Genomic DNA, 26,987 nt, shown 5'->3' on the forward strand with positions numbered 1-26,987 from the left:
CACTCATGGCTCTGTATAATACTGTATGTTTCCTTTCATTTGTTCTGGACCTGGGGACTGAGAAAAAACCACTGGTGGCATGTCTGGTGGGGTAAATGTGTGTGTCAGTGCTGTGTGTAAGTTAACTATGCAAACAATTTGGAATTTCCAACACATGACTGTTTTTTATAAAAACAAGAAGTGACGCGGTCAGTCTTTCCTCAACTCTTAGCCAAGAGAGACTGGCATGCATAGTATTAATGCTAGCCCTCTAATTACAATGAAGAGCAAGACGTGCCGCTCTGTTCTGGGCCAGCTGCAACTTAACTAGGTCTTTCTTTGCAGCACTTGACCATATGACTGGAAAATAATCAAGATAAGATAAAACTATAGCCTGCAGGACTTGCTTTGTGGAGTGTGGTGTCAAAAAAGCAGAGCATCTCTTTATTACGGACAGACCTCTCCCCATATTTACAGCCATTGAGTCTATATGTTTTGACCATGACTGTTTACAATCTAAGGTAACACCAAGTAATTTAGTCTCTTCAACTTGTTCAACAGCCACACCATTCATTACCAGATTCAGCTGAGGTCTAGAACTTAGAGAATGATTTGTACCAAATACAATGCTCTTAGTTTTAGAGATGTTCAGGACCAGTTTATTACTGGCCACCCATTCCAAAACAGAATGCAACTCTTTGTTAAGGGTTTCAGTGACTTCATTAGCTGTGGTTGCTGATGCGTATATGGTTGAATCATCAGCATACATGGACACACATGCTTTGTTTAATGCCAGTGGCAGGTCATTGGTAAAAATAGAAAAGAGTAGAGGGCCTAGAGAGCTGCCCTGCGGTACACCACACTTGACATGTTTGACATTAGAGAAGCTTCCATTAAAGAAAACCCTCTGAGTTCTGTTAGACAGATAGTTCTGAATCCACGATATGGCAGAGGTTGAAAAGCCATAACACATACGTTTTTTCAACAGCAGGCTATGGTCAATAATATCAAAGGCTGCACTGAAATCTAACAGTACAGCTCCCACAATCTTCTTATTATCAATTTCTTTCAACTAATCATCAGTCATTTGTGTCAGGGCAGTACATGTTGAGTGCCATGCTCTATAAGCATGCTGAAAGTCTGTTGTTAATTTGTTTACAGGGAAGTAGCATTGTATGTGGTCAAACACCATTTTTTCCAACAGTTTGCTAAGAGCTGGCAGCAAGCTACAGTGGGGGAAAAAAGTATTTAGTCAGCCACCAATTGTGCATGTTCTCCTACTTAAAAAGATGAGAGAGGCCTGTAATTTTCATCATAGGTACACGTCAACTATGACAGACAAATTGAGATTTTTTTTCTCCAGAAAATCACATTGTAGGATTTTTTATGAATTTATTTGCAAATTATGGTGGAAAATAAGTATTTGGTCACCTACAAACAAGCCAGATTTCTGGCTCTCACAGACCTGTAACTTCTTCTTTAAGAGGCTCCTCTGTCCTCCACTCGTTACCTGTATTAATGGCACCTGTTTGAACTTGTTATTAGTATAAAAGACACCTGTCCACAACCTCAAACAGTCACACTCCAAACTCCACTATGGCCAAGACCAAAGAGCTGTCAAAGGACACCAGAAACAAAATTGTAGACCTGCACCAGGCTGGGAAGACTGAATCTGCAATAGGTAAGCAGCTTGGTTTGAAAAAATCAACTGTTGGAGCAATTATTAGGAAATGGAAGACATACAAGACCACTGATAATCTCCCTCGATCTGGGGTTCCACGCAAGATCTCACCCCGTGGGGTCAAAATGATCACAAGAACGGTGAGCAAAAATCCCAGAACCACACGGGGGGACCTAGTGAATGACCTGCAGAGAGCTGGGACCAAAGTAACAAAGCCTACCATCAGTAACACACTACGCCGCCAGGGACTCAAATCCTGCAGTGCAGGACGTGTCCCCCTGCTTAAGCCAGTACATGTCCAGGCCCGTCTGAAGTTTGCTAGAGTGCATTTGGATGATCCAGAAGAGGATTGGGAGAATGTCATATGGTCAGATGAAACCAAAATAGAACTTTTTGGTAAAAACTCAACTCGTCGTGTTTGGAGGACAAAGAATGCTGAGTTGCATCCAAAGAACACCATACCTACTGTGAAGCATGGGGGTGGAAACATCATGCTTTGGGGCTGTTTTTCTGCAAAGGGACCAGGACGACTGATCCGTATAAAGGAAAGAATGAATGGGGCCATGTATCGTGAGATTTTGAGTGAAAACCTCCTTCCATCAGCAAGGGCATTGAAGATGAAACGTGGCTGGGTCTTTCAGCATGACAATGATCCCAAACACACCGCCCGGGCAACGAAGGAGTGGCTTCGTAAGAAGCATTTCAAGGTCCTGGAGTGGCCTAGCCAGTCTCCAGATCTCAACCCCATAGAAAATCTTTGGAGGGAGTTGAAAGTCTGTGTTGCCCAGCGACAGCCCCAAAACAACACTGCTCTAGAGGAGATCTGCATGGAGGAATGGGCCAAAATACCAGCAACAGTGTGTGAAAACCTTGTGAAGACTTACAGAAAACGTTTGACCTGTGTCATTGCCAACAAAGGGTATATAACAAAGTATTGAGAAACTTTTGTTATTGACCAAATACTTATTTTCCACCATAATTTGCAAATAAATTCATAAAAAATCCTACAATGTGATTTTCTGGTTATTTTTTTCTCATTTTGTCTGTCATAGTTGACGTGTACCTATGATGAAAATTACAGGCCTCTCTCATCTTTTTAAGTGGGAGAACTTGCACAATTGGTGGCTGACTAAATACATTTTTTCCCCACTGTAGATAGGTCTGCTGTTAGAATCAGTAAAGGCTGCTTTACCACTCTTGGGTAGTGGAATGACTTTGGCTTCCCTCCAGGCCTGAGGACAAAGACTTTCCTCTAGGCTCAGATTAAAGAAATTACAGATACAGTTGAAGTCGGAAGTTTACATACACCTTAGCCAAATACATTTAAACTCAGTTTTTCACAATTCCTGACATTTAATCCTAGTAAAAAGTCCCTGTCTTAGGTCAGTTAGGATCACCACTTTATTTTAAGAATGTGAATTGTCAGAAAAATTGTAGAGAGAACGATTTATTTCAGCTTTCATTTCTTTAATCACATTCCCAGTGGGTCAGAAGTTTACATACACTCAATTAGTATTTGGTAGCATTGCCTTTAAATTGTTTAACTTGGGTCAAACGTTTCGGGTAGCCTTCCACAAGCTTCCCACAATAAGTTGGGTGAATTTTGGCCCATTCCTCCTGACAGAGCTGGTGTAACTGAGTCAGGTTTGTAGGCCTCCTTGCTCGCACACACTTTTTCAGTTCTGCCCACAAATTTTCTATAGGATTGAGGTCAGGGCTTTGTGATGGCCACTCCAATACCTTGACTTTGTTGTCCTTAAGTCATTTTGCCACAACTTTGGAAGTATGCTTGGGGTCATTGTTCATTTGGAAGACCCATTTGCGATCAAGCTTTAACTTCCTGACTGATGTCTTGAGATGTTGCTTCAATATATCCACATAATTTTCCTTCCTCATGATGCTATCTATTTTGTGAAGTGCACCAGTCCCTCCTGCAGCAAGGCACCCCCACAGCATGATGCTGCCACCCCTGTGCTTCACGGTTGGGATGGTCTTCTTCGGCTTGCAAGCAACCCCCTTTTTCCTCCAAATGTAACAATGGTCATTATGGCCAAACAGTTCTATTTTTGTTTAATCAGATCAGAGGACATTTCTCCAAAAAGTACGATCTTTGTCCCCATGTGCAGTTGCAAACCGTAGTCTGGCTTTTTAATGGCGGTTTTGGAGCAGTTGCTTCTTCCTTGCTGAGCGGCCTTTCAGGTTATGTCGATATAGGACTTGTTTTACTGTGGATATACATACTTTTGTACCCGTTTCCTCCAGCATCTTCACAAGGTCCTTTGCTGTTGTTCTGGGATTGATTTGCACTTTTTGCACCAAAGTACGTTCATCTCTAGGAGACAGAGCATCTCCTTCCTGAGCGGTATGACGGCTGCGTGGTCCCATGGTGTTTATACTTGCGTATTATTGTTTGTACAGATGAACGTGGTACTTTCAGGTGTTCAGAAATTTCTCCCAAGGATGAACCAGACTTGTGGAGGTCTACAATTTTTTTTCTGAGGTCTTGGCTGATTTCTTTTGATTTTCCTATGATGTCAAGCAAAGAGGCACTGAGTTTGAAGGCCTTGAAATACATCCACAGGTACACCTCCCATTGACTCAAATAATGTCAATTAGCCTACCAGAAGCTTCTAAAGCCATGACATCATTTTCTGGAATTTTCCAAGCTGTTTAAAGGCACAGTCAACTTCTGACCCACTGGAATTGTGATAGAGTGAATTATAAGTGAAATAATCTGTCTGTAAACAATTGTTGGAAAATTACTTGTGTCATGCACAAAGTAGATGTCCTAACCGACTTACCAAAACTATAGTTTGTTAACAAGAAATTTGTGATGAATAAGCAATCGGATTTGATGAAATAATTTCATTTAAAGTATTCAACGTTTTTTTCCTATTACTCTTTATCTCTTTTTTTCACCTTTATTTATTATCTACCTTTATTATCATTGATCTTGGCTTCATAAAACTGTTTCTTCTTCTTTTTGTTGAGTTTAGTAACACATCATTTCTCAATTTGCAGTAAGTCAGCCAGTCAGATGTGCAAGCCAGACTTATTAGCCTCCTCTTTGGCCCCATCTCTTTCAACCATACAGTTTTTCAATTCCTCATCAATCCATGAAGCCTTAACAGTTCTAACAGTCCGTTTCTTAACAGGTGCATGTTTATCAATAATTGGAAGAAGCAATTTCATAAATTCATCAAGTGCAGTGTCTGGATGCTCCTTATTAATCACATCAAACCAACAAATATTTGTATCATCATCCACATAGGAGTCACAGCTAAATATTTTGTATGATCTCTTCTACACTATTTTAGGCCCAGCTTTTGGAACTTTGGCTTTCCTGGATATTGCCACTATATTGTGATCACTGCATCCAATGGGTACGGATACAGCTTTAAAATCAAGTTCTTCAGTATTAGTACAAATGTGATCAATACATGTGGATGATCTTGTTCCTGTAGCGTTTGTAAACACCCTGATAGATTGATTAATAACTTGAACTAGATTACAGGCCCTGGTTACAGTAAAACGCTTCCTCTTGAGCAGACAGTCAATATTCAGGTCCCCAAGAAAGTAGACCTCTCTGTTTACATCACATACACTATCAAGAATTTCACAAATATTATTTAGATACTGACTGTTAGCACTTGGTGGCCTATAGCAACAACCCAAAAGAAAGGCATTACAGGGATATGGCTCTGAATATATACAGCAACACCACCCCCATAAGAATTCCTGTCTCTTCTATAAATGTTATATCCTTGTATTGCTACTGCTGGATCATCAAATGAATTGTCTAAGCCAGTCTCAGAAATGGCTAATATCTGAATGTTATCTGATGTTAGCAAGTTATTGATTTCATTAACCTTATTTCTAAGGCTACATACATTAATATGGGCTATTTTCAGCCCATTCCTGGGTAGCTTATCAGAGATGGACATAATATGGAGAAAAAAATTATACATTCAAGGGTCCATTAATCAGTTGGTGAATGTAAGTGTGTGTGTGTGCTGCGGTGTTGAAGCTACGAACCCATAGGCTTGGCTCTCTTATCCCTTCCAGGCTTTTGGGAGGGAGGGTGGACAATGAGCCTGTCATAGCAGATGTAAGCAATGTCCCCACGTGCTCTGGCAGCTTTAATGGCTGGAATAAGTTATTTCCTCTTCTGGTGCACAGCTTCAGGATAGTCCTCGTTGAGGAAGATATACAATCCTCTCAAGTTTTTGTCTCTTTCCAGAACAGCTACCTTGTCCTTGAACCTCAGGAACTTGACCACTATCGGCCTGGGCCTGTCACCTGGGCCGGTGGTGGGTTTTCAAGTCCTGTGGGCGCACTCCACCTCAATCTTCCTGTGGTCCATCTTCAGTTTCTCCAAGATCGTTTCCCTCACTTTGTCCTCAGACTCCGTCCAGGTCTCATGAGGAGATTCTGCAATTCCGTCTACAACCATGTTGTTCCGCCTTGATTGTCCCTCGAGATAATCTGATTTCTCCGTCATTGTTATCATGGATTCACATACAGAACTGGTGTGATCTTTCAATCACTTAGAGATTGCTGTCATCTTGCCGTTTCCTGTTTATACTCATCGAGCTGACCCTGGGAGAACTGCAAACTGTTCTTCAGGTCCTGGACCTCTCTGGTCAGGTCATCCATTAATTTACTAGTTGAATCCACCAGTATTTGGACAAAACACTTGAAGCTATTTTCTTCTTGTTATTGTAACAACTGCTTGTAGAACTCTTTTTGTTATTTTAAAAGATCCTTCACGTGTGATAGAGAGACACCACTGTCCTTAACGGTACTCCCGCTGGCTTTGGTCTTTGTCATGGTAACACCGTAGGTTATACTGTTACTCCTCGCAAATCCAGACAAGGCAGGTCTCAGGGAAGATTGAAAACAACAACAACAAACAGCAAGGATCTAGACAGCCACAAGCCACAATGGCTAACCACGTTGTGGGCTGTGTTCAATCCGTCAAGAAAACCCCACTAGCTTGATAGGCAGTTAGGCTAGCTGCTACGCCAAACAGCTCCTTAGACCCGGCATTGGTTGGCAGGATCACTGGACAAATAGTAGCAGTCCCAGCAAGTGATACCAAACGCGTCGCGGGATCCAAACTCAAAAGGTAGCTAGCTAGTAACCAAACTTTTCAATATACTTTCAAAACTTTCCAAAACAACAAACCGAGCTCTCCCTCGTTCCGTGTTCAACAGGAAGTGACGACAGGAAGTGACGAGTGGCTGGATTCTGACTTTTTTGGGGGCCTTCCTCTGACACCGCCTGATATAGAGGTCTCGGATGGCAGGGAGCTCAGCCCCAGTGATGTATTGGGCTGTCCACACCACCCTCTGTAGCTCTTTGTGGTCAAGGGTGGTGCATTTGCCATACCAAGCGGTGATGCAGCCGGTCAAGATGCTCTCAATGGTGCAGTTGTATAAATTTTTGAGGATCCATGCCAAATCTTTTCAGCCTTCTGAGGGGGAAGACACCCGCACAGCCGTGCCCTCTTCACGGCTGTGCGGGTGTGTACGGATCATGTTAAGTCCTTAGTGATGTGGATGCCAAGGAACTTGAAGCTCTCAACCCACTCCACAACAGCCCTGTCGCTGTGGATAGTGGCGTGCTCTTCCCTCTATCTCCTATAGTCCATGATTAGCTTACTGACGTAAGAGGTTGTTGTCCTGGCACCACACTGCTAAGTCTCTGACCTCCTTCCTGTAGGCTGTCTCATTGCCGTCGGTGATCAGGCCTACTACCATTGTCTCGTCAGCAAACTTGATGATGGTGTTGGAGTCATGCTTGGTCACGCAGTCGTGGATGAATGTGGAGTGCAGGAGGGGATTAAGCACACATCCCTGTCCCCCGTGTTGAGGGTCAGCATGGCGGAGGTGTTGTTGCCTACCCTCACCACCTGGGGTCAGTCCGTCAGGAAGTCCAGGATCCAGTTGCAGAGGAAGGGGTTCATTCCCAGGGTCCCTAGCTTGGTGATGAGCTTCGAGGGGACTATGGTGTTGAACACTGAGCTGTAGTCTATGAACATCATTCTCATATAGTTATTTCCCCTCTTGTCCAGGTGAGAGAGGGCAGTGTGAAGTGCAATTGAGATTGCGTCATCTGTGGATCTGTTGGGGCGGTATGCGAATTGCAGTGGGTCTAGGGTGTCTGGGATGATGGTGTATCATGACCAGCCTTTCAAAGCACTTCATAATTACAGATGTGAGTGCTACAGGGCGATAGTCATTTAGGCATATTACCTTGGAGCTCTTGGGAACAGGGACAATGGTGCTGAGGAGTATTTCTGTCTGTAATAAAGCCCTTTTGTGGGGAAAAACAAATTCTGATTGGCTGGGCCTGGCTCCCAAGTGGGTGGGCCTATGCCCTCCCAGGCCCACCCATGTATGCGCTCCTGCCCAGTCATGTGAAATCTATAGATGAAGGCCTAATTTATTTATATGAACTGTACCTCAGTAAAATCGTTAGAATTGTTGAATGTTGCTTTTATATTTTTGTTCAGTATATACAGTGGCTTGCGAAAGTATTCACCCAACTTGGCATTTTTCCTATTTTGTTGCCTTACAACCTGGAATTAAAATTGATTTTTTGGGGGGGGGGGGGTTGTATCATTTGATTTATACAACATGCCTTCCACTTTGAAGATGTAAAATATTTTTTATTATGAAACAAACAAGAAATAAGACAAAAAAACTGAAACTTGAGCGTGCATAACTATTCACCCCCCCAAAGTCAATACTTTGTAGAGCCACCTTTTGCAGCAATTACAGCTGCAAGTCTCTTGGGGTATGTCTCTATAAGCTTGGCACATCTAGCCACTGGGAGTTTTGCCCATTCTTCAAGGCAAAACTGCTCCAGCTCCTTCAAGTTGGCTGGGTTCCGCTGGTGTACAGCAATCTTTAAGTCATCCCACAGATTCTCAATTGGATTGAGGTCTGGGCTTTGACTAGGCCATTCCAAGACATTTAAATGTTTCCCCTTAAACCACTCGAGTGTTGCTTTAGCAGTATGATTAGGGTCATTGTCCTGCTGGAAGGTGAACCTCCGTCCCAGTCTCAAATCTCTGGAAGACTGAAACAGCTTTCCCTCAAGATTTTGCCTGTATTTAGCACCATCCATCATTCCTTCAATTCTGACCAGTTTCCCAGTCCCTGCCGATGAAAAACATCCCAACAGCATGATGCTGCCACCACCATGCTTCACTGTGGGGATGGTGTCCTCGGGGTGATGAGAGGTGTTGGGTTTGCGCCAGACATAGCGTTTTCCTTAATGGCCAAAAAGCTCAATTTTAGTCTCATCTGACCAGAGTACCTTCTTCCATATGTTTGGGGAGTCTCCCACATAACTTTTAGCGAACACCAAACGTGTTTGCTTATTTTTTTCTGGCCCAGCTCTGTGGAGTGTAAGGCTTAAAGTGGTCCTATAGACAGATACTCCAATCTCCACTGTGGAGCTTTGCAGCTCCTTCAGGGTTATCTTTGGTGTCTTTGTTGCCTCTCTGATTAATTCCCTCCTTGCCTGGTCCGTGAGTTTTGGTGGGCAGCCCTCTCTTGGCAGGTTTGTTGTGGTGCCATATTCTTTCCATTTTTTTATAATGGATTTAATGGTGCTCCGTGGGATGTTCAAAGTTTCTGATATTTTTTTATAACCCAACTCTGATCTGTACTTCTCCACAACTTTGTCCCTGACCTGTTTAGAGAGCTCCTTGGTCTTCATTGTGCCGCTTGCTTGGTGGTGGCCCTTGCTTAGTGTTGTGACAGATCATGTGACATTTAGATTGCACACAGTTGGACTTTATTTACCTAATTATGTGACTTCTGAAGGTAATTGGTTGCACCATATCTTATTTAGGGGCTTCATAGCACCACTTTTCCGTTATTTATTTTTTAGAATTTTTTGAAACAAGTTATGGTTTTCATTTCACTTCACCAATTTGGACTATTTTGTGTATGTCCATTACATGAAATCCAAATAAAAATAATTTTAAATTACAGGTTGTAAGGCAACAAAATAGGAAAAACGCCAAGGGGGATGAATACATTTGCAAGGCACTGTACACTACCAGTCAAAAGTTTGAACACACCTACTCATTCAAGGTTTTTCTTTATTTTTACTATTTATTACATTATAGAATAATAGTGAAGACATCAAAACTATGAAATTAACAGATGTGCCTTCTTAAAAGTTCATTTGTGAAATGTCTTTCCTTCTTAATGCGTTTGAGCCAATCAGCTGTGTTGTGACAAGTAGGGGTAGTATACTTGTGACATATTATTATACAGAAGATAGCCCTATTTGGTAAAAGACCAAGTCCATATTATGGCAAGAACAGCTCAAATAAGCAAAGAGAAATGACAGTCCATCATTACTTTCAGACATGAAGGTCAGTCAATACGGAACATTTTAAGAACTTTGAAAGTTTCTTCAAGTGCAGTCGCAGAAACCATAATAATAATATGCCATTTAGCAGACGCTTTCATCCAAAGCGACTTACAGTCATGTGTGCATACATTTTTACGTATGGGTGGTCCCGGGGATCGAACCCACTACCCTGGCGTTACAAGCGCCATGCTCTACCAATTGAGCTACAGAGGACCACAAACCATCAAACCTTCAAGTGCTATGTTGAAACTGGCTCTCATGAGAACCGCCACAGGAAAGGAAGACACAGAGTTACCTCTGCTGCAGAGGATAAATTAATTAGAGTTACCAGCCTCAGAAATTGCAGCCCAAATAAATGCTTCACAGAGTTCAAGGCACAGACACATCTCAACATCAACTGTTCAGAGGTGACTGTGTGAATCAGGCCTTCATGGTCGAATTGCTGCAAAGAAACCACTACTAAAGGACACCAATAATAAGAAGAGACCTGCTTGGGCCAATAAACACAAGCAATGGACATTAGACCGGTGGAAATGTGTCCTATGGTCTGGAGTCCAAATTCGAGATTATTGGTTCCAACCGCCGTTTCTTTGTGAGACACAGTGTGGGTGAATGGATGATCTCCGCATGTGTATTTACCACCGTAAAGCATGGAGGAGGAGGTGTTATGGTGTGGGGGTGCTTTGCTGGTGATTATTATTATATTATTACTGTTTGTGATTTATTTAGAATTCAAGGCACACTTAACCAGCATGGCTACCACAGCATTCTGCAGTGATAAGCCCTCCCATCTGGTTTGGGGTTAGTGGGACTATCATTTTTTTTCAACAAGACAGTGACCGAACACACCTCAAGGCTGTGTAATGGCTATTTTACCAAGAAGGAGAGTGATGGAGTGCTGCATCAGATGACCTGGCCTCCACAATCCCCCGACCTCAACCCAACTGAGATGGTTTGGGATGAGTCGGACGGCAGAGTGAAGGAAAAGCAGCCAACATGTGCTAAGCATATGTGGGAACTCCTTCAAGACTGTTGGAAAAGCATTCCAGGTGAAGCTGGTTGAGAGAATGCCAAGAGTGTGCAAAGCTGTCAAAGGCAAAGGGTGGCTATTTGAAGAATCTCAAATCTCAAATATATTTTGATTTGGTTACTACATGATTCCATATGTGTTATTTCATAGTTTTGATGTCTTCACTATTATTCTACAATGTAAAAAATAGTAAAAATAAAGAAAAACCCTTGAATGAGTAGGTGTGTCCAAACTTTTGACTGGTACTGTAATTCCTTCTCACATCTATCTACGCGCTCTCCTCCTCTCATCTTTTCCCTTCGCTTGTGGACTGCAGTGCACAACACATCAGCTGACTGTAACCAGGTAAAAAAAACTTTCCAAGCCAAACTTTCAAGTCATGACCTCTAACCACTACACACAGCCTACATCGTTGTCACGTCATGGTCATCATAGTTACTAGAACTAACGCGTTAGTAAACCCGCTACAATCATGCAGTACAGTGTACAGTCAGCAGCCAGTAGTTTAGCAGTTACACCGGCGGGCCCCGCTGGCAATAAATTAATAAAACCAGAAGTTTACCTTGACTTGGAAGAGTTCCAGTGTTGGATAGCCATAGTCAGCTAGCTAACATAGCATCCCTCTCTGTTTGAGCCAGGTGTTTGAGTAGGCTAAACTTGGCAGCTGCATTCGAAAGTGAACAAAAATATACTACGGAATATAGCTCTCTCTCTCTCACTATCCTCCTCTCCTTCCCACTGTCCTTTCTATTCCTGCCCATCCCCCTCTTTCTTTGCAGTTTTCCCTCCCGTCAGTTAGATTTCTAATCATTCCTCTTTTTAGAATGGATATCAGGTTGGATACTGCTGTGTAAAATAAATGGAAAAACATCGCTTCAAGTAGGCCTTATTTCTGCAGTGAAAGGGACTTTGCATAGCTGTCTGTCCCTAGCCTCGATCTCCTCAGATTTTCAGTAACCACTGATCTCTCTCTCTCTCTCCTTTCCCTCCTCTCTCTGTCACTGCTGACTCTACTCAATCTGCTCCTACTATCACTTCATCTTTCCCACCCCTCTCCATCTGCCCGTTGTTTCTCTCTCTCCCTCTCGCTTTAATTTGGGAATAAATTAATTTGTTCAACTATTGTCTTTCTCTTTGAGTCAACTACTCACCACATTTTATGCACTGCTGTGCTAGCTAAATGTAGCTTATGCTTTCAGCACTAGACTCATTCTCTGATCCTTTGATTGGGTGGATAACATGTCAGTTCATGCTACAAGAGCTCTGATAGGTTGGACATCCTCCGGAAGTTGTCATAATAAGTCTATGGAAGGATGTGAGAACCATGAACCTCCTAGGTTTTGTATTGAAGCCAATGTACCCAGAGGAGGACAGAAGCTAGCTGTCCTCCGGCTACACCATGGTGCGAACCTACAGAGTGCTGTTGAGGGTACTGTAGACCTTCATTGCAAAATAGTGTAGTCTTAATCAATTATTTGGTGACATATGAATATATTTAGTACAGTTTTATCTGAAAAGGATAACTTTTTAATCGGCAAACAGATATGGTGTTTGTGTTTGTCTGCACTGCTGTTGACTCTGGGGTGTATGAATGAACAGGACCGCAGGCTTCAGGGTCAGCGGTTACACTGTGTTGTCTTGAGGGGTTACAAAAGACAATTTTGACAAATCCCACTGCACAGAGAGGCTTTTCAGAGAGAAGAAACCCTGGTCCTGGTTTGAGTCTTTTCAATAAGATGTGCATGTACTTGCTATATCATGACAACAGTAAATAAAACTGGTGCATATCAAACCAGTCAATATAACAATCTGTCACTTCATCGTCAATCAGTCATTTTCAATTCAGTGAACCAGCCAACTGCAGAAAGCTGTATGAAGTAATCATGAAAAATAGTTTGGTTGACTTTGATACATTTTCCTCAATAATAATTAAATGTGACATTTATGGATATACCGGTAGATCAGTGCTTCACCTCACTTACAGTAAGTGTTGATAGGAGCACCACTGGGTGTATCTTCCAATGGAATGATAAATTACATCTTAGTGTCTTTTTAATCTGGCAATGCTAAATGTTTTTAAAAAAAGAAACAAGTTGGGACAGCCTGAAAATCTGTTCCTGCAGTCATCTCTCTCTGCAACTGTCACCACTCTCAGATGATAATCATCCTACAGGCACAGACAGAATAGATGCCCTCCACGCAGCAAGGCTATAACTGTAAATAAGGGTGCTGTTTCTGTCTTTTCAATGTGTGTGTGTGTGTGCACATCCGTGTGTGCGTCCTTTATCTTCCCATCTTCCTTTGCTACATTGTTGTGGCGGCTTGAGAGATCAAGTGGGGATAGAGGGAGAAATGAGAGAATGCACCTGGGCACAGCTAAACTGGGACCACTATAAACATTTAAACTGGGAACACAGGCAGCTGCCTAGCTGTAACCATATTTCATTTGCCATCAGTAAGATATGACGGACAATGTTCTGGCTCAATTCGCTCCCTGATTTTTTCTTTCGGAGGGCACTCCTCAAGAAAATAGTAAGTGTGGGACAAGTTAAAATGCATACTCTGAAGAACTACTGTACATCTAAAGAGGTTTCTTGCAACTTTTGAAAAATATATTTTTTTATTTTATTTTAACACTCTGCCTCCTTGAATCTGAGGAGAGACCTGGAGAGAAACGATCCCTTTCTGACACGCCAACCAACAGTCTCCTGGGAGCCGGCTCCTGTGCTCATGTCCAGACATGCCACCCTTCCCCAAAACTGTTTTGACAGATGGCAGCTCATACTGAAATAAATATGTCTCACAGTGCGGAGTAAGCAACAGAATCACATGTGCGTGTGCATTGAACTGTGAACTTGGGCCATTTCAAAGTCACTGCAATGTCCTACATCGACTATTAAATAACGGTTGAAGGGACTAGTCTTCAAAATGTGAAATGGGATGTTCCCCCCTCTCTCAACCCTAGGACGCCAAGATACTTTTCTCAATGGAGTAACCTGTGATAGGCATGTGTGGGACATCACTACAAAATCCCAGTTCAGACTTATTCCTACCAATCAAGAGCCAGTACCCTAAATATGTTACCCAGCATTTAGCGCCCCAAAATTCCCACCCCAGACCAGTCCAGGGGTATGATCCCCACTAAACCCCACATTGGGGGTTTAGAATGGGAAGTAGATGGGGCCTCCTCTGTCTGGAGAAGTGCAAGATGACTCCCTGGCAAGAATTTCACCTCGCGATAATTTATGCACAACGGCAGCCAAGAGAAATTAGGACTTTCTTTGCACCTGGTTCGACACACGCAACCAGACCCCCCAAATCCCTCCCATAACCCACTTCAGGAGCGAATAATGGGGGTTTTGTGGGGGAGGGAGGTAGAGGAGGGGATACGGACTCAGACTGCACGGGGGTCAGCCCTGACCTAGGCTTAGAGGGAAAGTGTGTGTGTGCGTACATGCATGTGGGTGTGTGTCCGTGTGGAGTATGAAGTGTGTCGCTCCAGACAAGGTCCATGGGGACTTGAGGAGGACACGGAGCCCAGGTTATGAGGTTCTGAAGGTTGCTGAGGGCAGGAATAGGGGAGAGGCATGCAAATGTCAGATGTCACCCTCCTCTGATGGAAAGAGGGGAATAGGGGGAGTCACCCTCCCCCTGGTGTTTATGTATCCTTGGCAGGATTTCCTGCTACATGATGAAATAATTAGAGGCCCAGTGTGGAGGGGCAACGCCATGCCAGGAGTCTGACCAGGAGGAGGGGGTGAATCTATTACTGGTTCTGTAGAAGATCTGGCTCCCTCCTTCCTCCCAGGCCTCTTCAATGCTCTTTGTCTTGGTGAAGCAAAGCGACGCTTCTTCCACTAAATGATCTTCAGATCTGTATATCGTTTGAGCTAAGAGGACACAAATGATGTCAATAAAATGCTGGAAAAGTTAATAAATGTTTTATGATGATTCTATTCTTCAAACTATATTTACAGCACATGAGCAAGCAAAGGCCATTTATTTCAGCAACATCACTGCTCGTTTACTTATGGATATTCAGAAACCTGTCAGTCAGTCAGTCATTTCATAGCGTATGAATCTCCTCATATCAGACATCCGTGGCTGTACCCTTTCTCCCCAGGTCAGGAGCACTGACGTACGGTGCAGGGTCAGAAGGTCAGGCAGCTTTGGTGAAAGGACACGTGCAACAGATCAGACTTTTCAGTAGAGGCCCAACTCACTGGAGCAGGATAGGGATGACTGCCAGTCAGCCATGTTTGGTTACAGAGCAGCTCAAGTGTTTTCTGAAGACTCAGAAAACACATATCAATATAAAAGTATAGAGTATGTCAGTTTTAGTTGTACTTATATGAATGTCAATTTTCATGCACTAATAAATTGTAACTACACACTTCAGCTATGGGCTTTCTATTTGTCAAGGTACCTCACCCACATAACAACACTCGCTGTTTTCAGACTGGATGATGTCATATTTTTGGTGTATGTGTCCGCCCTTCTTCACATTGTCCATTTGTTTCTCCCCATACAGCCGCGCTGAGGTGTTACCCCCAACGCCCCCCTCCACTCCTGGTTTCTCCGCTGAGGCAGCTGCGACAGGTGTCAGTGGTGCCTGCGTTCCCTCTCGCCTCGCATTTGTTGTCATAGCTGGAATAATTGTGCAGGTTACCGTCATCGGCCTGCTTCATGCCTGCCTTCCTCTCAAAGCTCACCTTTACACCCTTTTCACTTGTGTTATGTTCATACCTTAAAATAGGAGGGGGTTGTAGAGAGGGGACGGGTGTGTGTGTGCGTGCTCTTACCTGTGTGTGTGTGTAAGCAGGGAAGATCCTGAAGCCTCCAACAGGCAAGCCATTTATCCACTGGTCATGGTTGTTACCTCTTACATCCCCCCAGAAACACCCAGAATAAAAGGTATATAAACAAGACTTGACATTTGTGTGCTTGTATTGTGAGGGCTGATGGTGCTGGTTAGTTGGTGTTTACCTTCACCTGCAGCAACACAAATGCAATACTTGTGGTTTCTGTCACCTTGCCAGCTACAGTATGTGGTGTGCACTGTATAGTGGGAGAGACATACATATTTTTGCTTTGCATTCCATTATGTCTTTACCTCACAGCAGAGTTAATAATGTGTGCCCTATAGGGTGCTCAGGGGAGAGCTGTGTGTGTGTGTGTGTATGTGTATGTGTGCCTGCACATGCACTTTGTGAATGTGTTTGAGTGTGTTGGTGAGGGGGTATGCCTGTGTGCATTTTCATAGGCTATGTTTAAATAAGACCAAACATTGTACAATAGAAAATCTGATCAGATATTATTCAATGGAGAGAGTATTGTATCTTCCATTCAATGCACTCAATGTACTATACATGTGTGGCCATCTACTGGACAGTCAATGATCAAGGAGTTCAGCAAAGTCCACAGTTACCATAATATTAAATGTAGGACAGTTACAACCCTCTAAACATACCTTGCTTAAAACACTGAATTTAACACACAGTCTATACGCCCAACCTCAGACCCTCTTCCTCACTTGACACATGCAGTAATCAGAGCTCTCTCTCTCTCTCTCTCGCTCTCTCTCTCTCTCTCGCTCTCTCTCTCTCTCTCTCTCTCTCTCTCGCTCTCTCTCTCTCTCTCTCTCTCTCTCTCTACAATGCAAAATTAAGAGATTTCTGTGTACAAAACATTAAGGACACCTGCTCTTTCCATGACATAGACTGACCAGGTGAATCCAGGTGAAAGCTATGATCCCTTATTGATGTCACCTGTTACATCCACTTCAATCAGTGTAAATGAAGGGGAGGAGACAGGTTAAAGAAGGATTTTTAAGCCTTGTGACAATTGAGGAATGGATTGTGTATGTGTGCCATTCAGAGGGTGAATGGGCAAGACAAAATATTTACGTGACTTTGAGCAGAGTATGGTAGTAGGTGCCAGGCGCACCGTTTTGTGTCAAGAACTGCAACGCTGCTGGGTTTTTCACACTCAACAGTTTCCTGTGTGTATCTAGAATGGTCCACCACCCAGAGGACATCCAGACAACTTGACACAACTGTGGGAAGCATTGGAGTCAACTTGGGCCAGCATCCCTGTTGAACGCTTGACACCTTGTAGAGTCCATGCCCCGACGAATTGAGGCTGTTCTGAGGGCAAAAAGGGGGATGCAACTAAATATTAGGATGGCGTTCTCAATGTTTTGTACACTCAGTGTACAGTAGATATGAACATGAGTGTAGTGAGAGATGCAGACTCCATAGCCCACCTTGTGTCATCAGCAAACATAAGTTGAGAAAGTTTATGCATTTGGCAGATCATTAATATAAACTAGAATTAAAATAATAAAGATCCAAGAATCTATCCCTGTGGAACACCACACATGAAAGGTGAGGTAGCAAAATGAAGGCATCAGAAAAGGTTCATTTTAAATCATGAGGTAAACGACCCTGTCATGGTAAGCGTTGACAACTTCACTCCATGAAATCCATCAATTAAAATAGGAAATGTCATCGGTCATACTTACTCTGAAACATCATGCCAGTAAATAAGATGTACGTTTGAGTACATACAAGCAGTTTTATTTCCATCCCTTTCCTCTGAGTATGCGAATATGCAAGGCTTTAGAGCTCCTCTCTCATTGCTCAATCAAACTAGATCCTGTTCCAGCGCAAGTGTAATTGAGCAGTGCGTGCGGCTGCTCCAGAGAGGCTTCCCCTGGCTTACGTTCCCCAGCCTGGCCAGATGAAAGGAAGCTGGGCCCTGAGCACTCCACTTACATCCAGGCCTTTCCCTCCGGTTGCTCTGTAGCCCAGCCAAACCAGCCATCCCTCTGTGGGTATAAAGTGGGGGGCTTCAGCGGATGTGGGTGTCCAAGGGTGGTTGTCGAGGGGCATGTAAAGGGGCGTAAGGAGGTATAGATTGGAACCGGAGCGGTGTGACCGAAGCTGAAGCGATGTCGGCTCACCTGGGATGCAGGGAGAAAGGACAGAGTTCAAAGCTGAACGTCTAGACAACATATTCCTGTCTGGAGGGATCCGGTGTGGCCCCAAGATGGCCGACGGGTGCAGACAGGGAGGGGGCTGGGCAGCAACTGGCTGGGCTGACAGAGTTCAATTTACAATCCACATTGAATATGAATTGAATGGTTAAGAAGCCAAGAGAGTGTGCTCTAAAGTTCATAGGTTTCTTGATCCCCTTGTTCGTTCTTGATCCCCAAACTTCCCTCTGAAAGTGACTCTCGATGTGTTAGGGTTAGTGACTATGGAGGGGCAGTCGAATGGAAAGAGTCTTGAGTTGATGTCAAAGAAGTAGGGGGTGGGTTCTACAGCACAAAGTGCAATGTTTCACGGAGCCGTAACGGCATTAAACCTACAACCTTGCTGTTAGCAGCACTATGCTCCAAACAACTGAGCCATCTAACAGCCAAGAATGACAACAGGGTTCAGGAGGTCAGTAAGAGTTTTGCAGGACAATCCTCTTAAGCAACAAAACAAACACCAGCTCAGAGACGGAAGGTCTGGGCCAGAATAGGCAGACCCAGAGGAGCGGGCATTAAGGCCAGTGTGTTTTGGGTCGGACTTCCACGTGGGAGTGATGTTGTATACTCTGTTTCCTGAGGTCAGAGTGATAGTGGCTGCACAGAGTCCTGTTGCTAGCCGAGAAGCTGTCATCAGCTCCATTTCCTACCACCACATCAACATCCATGAACTGAAGCCCTGACACACAACACACCAGAAGAAGTGCGTTGTTCCTGCCAGCCTGACCAGCCAAGCCATCAACATGTAATGTAATGTAATGCCATATGAAGCACCATGTTTTCATCTCAGTCCCTCTTTCTATTATCAATGTAAACATTTGCCATCCCAACGATCAACACACCAGCCTGTTTTATAAGTTATCTACATGTATTTAAATCACGTACATCTAAAAACACCTACATCTTCAGATGGAAAGAGCTGGGCTCAGCATTGAGATCTGATGTCACTGAATGAGACCTGAAGCATATGCCTTGACACCAGTGGAGATTTATCTTCCTTCCAGAAAACATGACCTCTGCAGCCCTCCTCTGTCCCCCAGGTTAGCCTGTCAAAGCTTATTTGGATGACAGGCGCTCTGAGGGCTCTAGCCCCCCAGGCCTGCTGGGTAATATGACTCCTGCCCACCTCCACCTTCTATATTTCGTATTTTGGTGAAAAAGACACATACAGTCAAAATTGTGGCTATATGCCAATGGCAAATAGCCTCTTGTCGAATCTCTATCATTTGGATTAACCTCTCTGAAAGTGTCTAGACTGAAAACATAATTCACAAGGTCATAACTCATCAACATGGCTTGAAATTGTATTACAGACCCCTAACTTAATAATAATAGTATGCCATTTAGCAGACGCTTTTATCCAAAGCGACTTACAGTCATGTGTGCATACATTTTTACGTATGGGTGGTCCCGGGGATCGAACCCACTACCCTGGCGTTACAAGCGCCATGCTCTACCAATTGAGCTACAGAGGATTGAATAAAAAACAATAGCCATAGGTAAATGTTCTGTGCCTGTCCATCAACACCAAAAAAACAAAACAAGACAATTTCCTTTAGGTTTGTTATTCTTCTATGGCCGATGACAAGATGCAATGCTTTGAGGGGTATTATCTTACACACACAGGCATATCTTTAGACCCAGCATATCTCCACTATCACAATAGAGAAAGCCCTACCGAGACGTTGCTGGAAGAACAATTGCAATGCAAGAGGAAAAGGGGATGTGAAATGTTTTCAGACTGTTTTGAGGGAGAATAGCAACAGAAGTCTCGAATAAAGGATCCATTTCCTTTTTTAGACTTTGATCACTTATCAGTTCGCTTTGTAATGTCTATCCTTCACCAGTTTTTGTACTAGTTGCCATTTCTACTGTGGGTAAATGCTAGTCCCTCCTCTTCCTTCTACTTTGTCCACATGTGTGTAACAGGATGGGGGTGGGGGTTTCACTATGATGGGAAATCGAAAGAACGCTGTGAATACGAGAGAATGGAGGAACCAAGTCACTCTTGGATTGGGCCCATTTCCCGACAAGGTTCTACAACGTAGAGCAGCATCAGAATCCAGAGGAACCTTCTCCTCTCTAGGGCCAATCAAATGGAGCGGACATGCCAATTTATGTCAACGTTTCATATTTGGTGTGCCACCCATAAATCTCTGGACTGAGGAGCTTTGTCCATTCTATCAAATCTATTTCTATGGATGTACCCATCCAGAGCTCAACAAGGTATGAGCTTGGTGTCACACACAGTACAGTGAAAAAAGGGAGGCAGAGAGAAGCCAAGGAACAAAAATGTGTCAATCTTCAGCTGTGCTGCAGAACATTTCACATTTAGGCCTACATGTGGTTTTGCAGACAAACTTATCCAGAGCGACTTAGAGTCAGTAAGTACTGTAGCACAGTGCACGTTGGTGATCACTGCAGTAAATCACCGTGCAGGTGGGAAAAACAAAGCATTTGAGTTTGGAGTCAGAGGCAAACAAACACACACTGATGTCAAGTGAACCAACAGTATTCCCCCAATATATTTTTTATATGATTTCACCTGAAATGATATCATGACCTAACCAAAGATTAGACTCAATGCACCTTTATCTGAGACTTGTACACAATGGTCTGAGTAACAGAGAGCACAAACTTAGAAAGATGACAAAATCCAGATGACTGTTTTGCCAATTATGTCAGGCATACTTTGATTCCTCTCTCACACAATTGTATCACACAAGCATTACCTCAAATGGACCAACACCAAAAAATAAGATGTCATACATTTATCTTGTATCCAAGACAATAGCTTCCTAGTTCCAACAAGACCCTCTTACAAACTCCAGATTACCAGTTTCTGCTGTCTGTCAATGATTCAATGAGGTGAGTTATCCAATATAATGATAAGTGGCTTCAAGACCTATGGAAAGTGCTCAAATGTGAGCCATTATTATGAGGGGCTCAATTTACATATGTTTGTCATCATACCTGTGATGGACATGAATTGTTGTACGTTTGTGTCCATACTGCCTAATCCTTTCCCATTAACAGCTTAGGCCAAAAAAAATTGAAATAACGTTGTAAGTGGGTCAATTAGGTTTTTTAAATGGTGAAATTCCCTGGCAAAGAATTTAAGTCGGAGTGGTTTACTTGTCTTTGTAATTATGTTACAAAAAAAAACATTTTCCCCAAGCGTCTGAAAGTTGATATTTTTAACGGTTGTGGGTTTGCTGTGAAATTCCCGCATAGGGAGAAACACAAAGATGAAGTGGCTGATATTGTCAATCACACACTCAAAAAACGACATATCAAAATGTGCATATTATAATACGCATACCGTTCATTTGATCAGATTCAGTGGGTTTCAGTGGTAGCCCAGAGAAAGGTGTAAATGGATCTGTCTGCTCTTGTGAAATGTGATAATTACATATTCTAGGAACCGTGAATCTAATAATAATGATTTTATTATTTTTCCATAACGAGAAATCGATTTTTGGTACGTTGGAAAAAATGGGGTTTAAGTCGAATGTATCAAATTATCATTTAAAAATTGTGTAGCTATAATAATAATAATAATAATAATAATAAGCATTTTTGTATTCATGTAATTGGAACCTTTAAATTAGGACTATCTGAAAGAATGGTATTGCTGATAAACAAATATATTTTAAAGAAGGGTTACATTTACAAAATACTTTCATAAAATATTTTCAGCAGTGATGAAAAAAAATGTCCACTGTGTGTATGTGTCAGAGCTGATGTCACGCGCGCAATGTCAGAGCTGTCAGCTCGCTCTCTTATAACAATATATATATATATATATATATATATATATATATATATATATATATATATATAAAACGTTTATACAGAAATAAAAAGTTTGCACCAGGCTATCACAATTTAGGGCAACATATAGGCCTACAGTAAATCAACAATATCGGCAAATTCAACAGCATAACTCAACATCAACACAAGTAATTATTAAATATTATGCTGGCTATTATAGCAAATGAGCACAATTTCACCACTATATTAGATTTTGCATGCATTTGTATTATGAAAACGAAAAAATGAAAGAGACCTGCTGAAAAATGAATGTAGAGCAAAATCCTACAATTTCAGTAAAACAGGGAGGGTAAAGAATTGCTGCAGTGGGCCATACATCGCATAACAACTTTTAACAGATGCATGATGATCATTGTTATAATGCTGAAGATTTCGCGTAGGCTTTCCTATTGAAAAGGGTCCCTAAGCCTATCAGGTTTAACTAATGCTTTGTGCGTACAATGGCAAACCAAATAATGGGCACCCAATAAATTATTTTAAAACAGAGGTTTCACAAACCTGCTTATATTTAGCAATTACAAGGCCCATTGTTCATTTAACTACTACCACCATCATCATCAGCAGCTGCAGGTAGCAATAACGATACTGAAGTCAGCTGGGAGACAATAAGACAAAATTGGGTGCTGTCGGTTGCTTTCTGCCCAGATGCCACCGGTTAGTCCTAATGGGGTGGATTAAAAACGAAATGATTGCGGCTGTGTGAGTTCTTTCTTTTCTGAAACTAAGGTTGCAAACACTCGTCTACAGTAGTAGCTGTAAGATATATACCAGGCTTAAATGGGCTGTTACATTTTGTTTCAATTTCTTTTCATGTTTGGCTTTGGAGCAGCGTGTAGCCTACTATGAAATGGGAATTAATCATGAGCATTTTATCCAGGACCAGGAAGATTGTTGCATATGTCCCCCAAAAAAGATCAAAGGTTATATCGAAATACTTGCCCGATGTATAACGTCTCATATCCACTGCAAGGCGGGCATGTGTAAAGGGGGTGCGGCCAAGACCGTCATAAGGACAATGGAGAGGAAAAAGTTCCACCCTCACTAATGTAAAGACCGTTTCAGTGGAGCATGGGGTTGGTGCAGCAGCCTCTGACACTGGAATATATCGGATTATTCTCCTGGTTGATTTGTGTTTTGTTCTAGGACTACAAGTAATGTATTGGAAAAATGAACTAATGTTGCCTTGCTCCAAAGTGGACGATATTGAAAATGGGTTCAACTCGATCTCCAACAGCACGGTAAGCCTATGTTCCAAGTTGGCAAAAATTATCGTGTTGAATTTCTTTTGTTGTTATTGCCATTAGTTTAAATGGCCTATAATTGGACCGAATTGTGGCTACTCCAAACCGACAGGCTATGATTCGGTTCCAAGTTAACGAAAATGTAATAATTTTATAGTAGATTTGATGAGCCACCCATTCGTTTTCTCGGCACAAATTCAGTTCATTCATTACCCGAGGGAGTTTGCGTTATTAATCAAACTAAATCCCTGCAGCTGCGGGCTGCGCGCACGTTGAAGAGTGCTGCAGTGGCGCTAATTGCCGAAAGTCAACAAACATTTAGTTTGATTTGGTCATAAGGTTATTTTTGTTGTTTAATATAGCCTATTCTGTTCAGTCAGATTTGTCTTCAATTTCACTTTTAGAATTGCCCTCCTGCAGACAACTAATTTGACAGCAGAAACGGATGAGTTGGTAATGTGAACCATCGAAGGGTCCTGTTGCGAAAAGTGCTTGAAGTAGGCTATAACATTTTCTCAAGAATCGTACAATTTGGTTTGTACACTTTTATTCTTTGAGATGGCATCTTATTCGTCGTTGTGGTTGTCATAGCGAGCAGAAGTGGGGAAAAGTCCATCCACAGTATTTTTTTTTTGCTGCAATTTCTTTTAACCCCTCACTATGCCTAAGGAGGGATGTAGAGGTGCATCTTCCGACGCTCAGAGTATAGGCGTACAAGTAAAAGGAGGAATCAAACAGGTAACCTATTTTACTATGCGTAAAACCTTCACTGGAAATTATGCCAACTTCGCGCTTTCCTTCTCCAAACTCAGTTAGGCCACATTTTATGAAATTAATTTTTGTCCGTAGTTTACACATGGGAAAATGTTGTTTTTGTAAATTTTAGTTGACTTTAATTTAATCCATTACATTTCTTCTATCCAGGGCACCTCGGATGATATTTTTGAAGACGAGTCATATTCACCGTCTTCGTCTTTGTCTTCATCCTCTACACTGCAGACGATGGCATCAGCCTCTCTGGGGAAAAGCCTTTGTGGAAGTTGTGGTTTGGAGATAGTTGACAAATACCTGCTCAAGGTAAGTTGCCGAGCCTATGACAGGCTTTATTAGGCCTATTCAACCAAGGCCAAAAATGTTTATGTTAAATGGTTTTCCCACGTCCGTAAACTAATAGGCCTACAGTATTGACATTTTCAACCGAGAAAGTTTGACATTGGCCTATTTGGTAAGTTAGCCTAAATCAAATCACATTTCAGTTAAGAAAGTGTTGACATTAAACATTTATCACTAACATCGAAAGATGTTCATGCTTGCTTTATTTTCGTGTACTAAAACTGTAGATTAAGCTACTCTTTCGGTTGAATAAATGTTTGAAGTCTAACTATGCTATGGCTACATTTCAGGTGAACAACTTGTGCTGGCACGTGAAGTGCCTCTCGTGCAGCGTGTGCCAAACTCCTCTTGGAAGACATGTCAGTTGTTACATCAAAGAGAAAGAGGTTTTCTGCAAACTCGACTACTTCAGGTAATTATGTGGCCTCAACAGACTGTCTATCTTAAGCCTGTTTACATTTTAAAAAATGGATTCATATAATGAATTGAGATATTTTTCATTTTGGGGGTTGACATGACCTTGGGCCCTATGAGGCCATGCACTTCCTCAGCCTACAATTTACATTTCATATGTTAAAGACAAGGTTTAAATCTTCAATTTGAACAGTTTTTGATGTAAAAAATAACTTCTCATAACATTTACAAGTTTATAAAAGTTGTTAAAGAATATTTGCATTCCCCACAGTTAAGTTATTAGTAGGCTAGAATTTATTTTGATACAAATGTGTTGAATTAGTAGTCTACAAACATATCAGTGTCATGTTAAAAAATACAATCCAACTTTCTCACAGGAAGTATGGAACTCGCTGTGCCCGCTGCGGCAGGAACATCCACTCCAACGACTGGGTAAGGAGGGCGAAGGGCAACACCTACCACCTGGCCTGCTTTGCCTGCTTCTCCTGTAAGCGCCAGCTCTCCACGGGGGAGGAGTTTGCCCTGGTGGAGGAGAGGGTGCTGTGCCGCAGCCACTACGACTGCATGTTGGACAACCTGAAACGGGCCATGGAAAGTGGTAAGCAACATTTTTAAGGGTATATAGAAAGAACAAGGCCTGTATTTTGAGTAAAGTTGTTTTATTGTACAATATTGACTGTACACAGGCCTTTTTTCTACACATTTATGATGTAGCAATTTAATTGAAGCTTGTTCTTGTGAAACATTCATTGATAACTAAGATTCAAGCTTTCCCCTATTATAAATTCATTTTTCTCATTCTCCTATACAATGTCATGACCTCTGGTTACATGTCCTTACAGGAAAAGGTGTGAATGTAGAGGGAGCCCTGCCATCAGAGCAGGAAGGGTCCCAGCCCAAACCAGCTAAGAGGGCTCGCACTAGCTTCACTGCAGACCAGCTACAGGTGAACATCATGGCTTATTTTTTTACTTTTCTGCATGTTTGGAATTGCACTTGACCCCCCCCCCCCACCCACCGCTGACTCTACTGATAGCTATGTTATTGAGGAATAATGTACTTTCTATGCCTGTGATATGTTTGTCCCACCAAGCTATCTTAAGATGAATGCACTAACTGTAAGTCGCTCTGGATAAGAGCATCTGCTAAATGACTAAAATGTAAAAGTGCCAAAACCACACCAAGAACAGTATTAATATGTGTATCTTGTCGGTCAGGTGATGCAGGCTCAGTTTGCTCAGGACAACAACCCAGACGCTCAGACCCTCCAGAAGCTGGCAGAGAGGACTGGCCTCAGTCGCAGGGTCATTCAGGTGAGCGCTCTAACGTTTTAGTTTAGTCAAATAATTAGGTGTCCCTGAAATTACAAAGCTTAATCCATCCCTGTTCCATCTCCAGGTTTGGTTCCAGAACTGCCGAGCTCGTCATAAGAAGCACGTGAGCCCCAACCACCACATGTCCTCTGCAGCAATGTCATCACTACAGCAGTCCAGGCTCTCTCCACCTCTCCTGGATGATCTACAGTACACAGCTTACATACCAACAGACACACCCATGCACACGCCCATGCTTACCGCACTACACACATACATGGATGGTGAGCAAAGTCGGCACTTGGAGATCACAGGTTCATATTTTTACATGTCTTGTGTATCATAGTGAGATTTTATTAGATTTGCTTTAGAATTCAGTGCAAAGATCTGAAGTCAAAATAATATTTGAAATCACAATATGAACACTATCAATATTACTATAACCAATAATGGGTTTTGGACTAACAATAGCGTGTTTGTGTTCTTCAGTGCACTCTCCATCCTCACTGGTGTTCCAGCCTATTCTATCCCATTCCATGACACAGCTGCCAATCAGCCATGCCTGATCGTTACATTCCACCCCCTGCAGAACCGGGCCTTACCATTGGGTCAGAATGCTGCGGAGCGATACTCATCGTCCATCAAAGGGCATGTGGTGTGAATGTTAGATTATATGTTGAGGGTTTATCGAAGGAGATACAATGGTCAGAATTTAATGTAAAAAAAAGGCTGTAAACTTTTTGTTAATATATAGTATCTATATTGGCTATGAAATTTCATAATTTATTTGACGCATGTGACTGAGCACTTTGTTTAAAGTAATGAAATTATTTGATCTCTTAGTTTCTGTTTTGTTGATATATAGCTGATCTCTGTTTTTGATGGCTGTGAAGAAATCTGAATAAAAGCCATATGATCACTGCTGACAGGGAGGGACTGGACTTCACTA

At 42.4% G+C, this 26,987-nt stretch overlaps 1 protein-coding gene across 2 annotated transcripts; it reads left to right on the top strand.

Annotated features, from left to right (window-relative positions):
• Positions 1-22,692: 22,692 nt before the first annotated feature.
• On the top strand, positions 22,693-26,964 carry LOC121535117 (LIM/homeobox protein Lhx8). 2 transcript variants are annotated; one of them, XM_041841849.2, is made up of 8 exons: positions 22,693-23,195; positions 24,123-24,275; positions 24,602-24,723; positions 25,103-25,323; positions 25,568-25,671; positions 25,943-26,038; positions 26,124-26,352; positions 26,528-26,964. In XM_041841849.2, the coding sequence occupies exons 1-8, from the start codon at positions 23,112-23,114 to the stop codon at positions 26,602-26,604; spliced, it is 1,086 nt and encodes a 361-aa protein (XP_041697783.1). In that variant the 5' UTR covers positions 22,693-23,111; the 3' UTR covers positions 26,605-26,964. The 2 variants fall into 2 exon arrangements, with proteins under 2 accessions (XP_041697783.1, XP_041697784.1); XM_041841850.2 differs by having other exon boundaries at positions 26,124-26,322.
• Positions 26,965-26,987: the final 23 nt, after the last annotated feature.

Source organism: Coregonus clupeaformis, chromosome 21, assembly GCF_020615455.1.
Source record: "Coregonus clupeaformis isolate EN_2021a chromosome 21, ASM2061545v1, whole genome shotgun sequence".
Taxonomy (NCBI): Eukaryota; Metazoa; Chordata; class Actinopteri; order Salmoniformes; family Salmonidae; genus Coregonus; species Coregonus clupeaformis.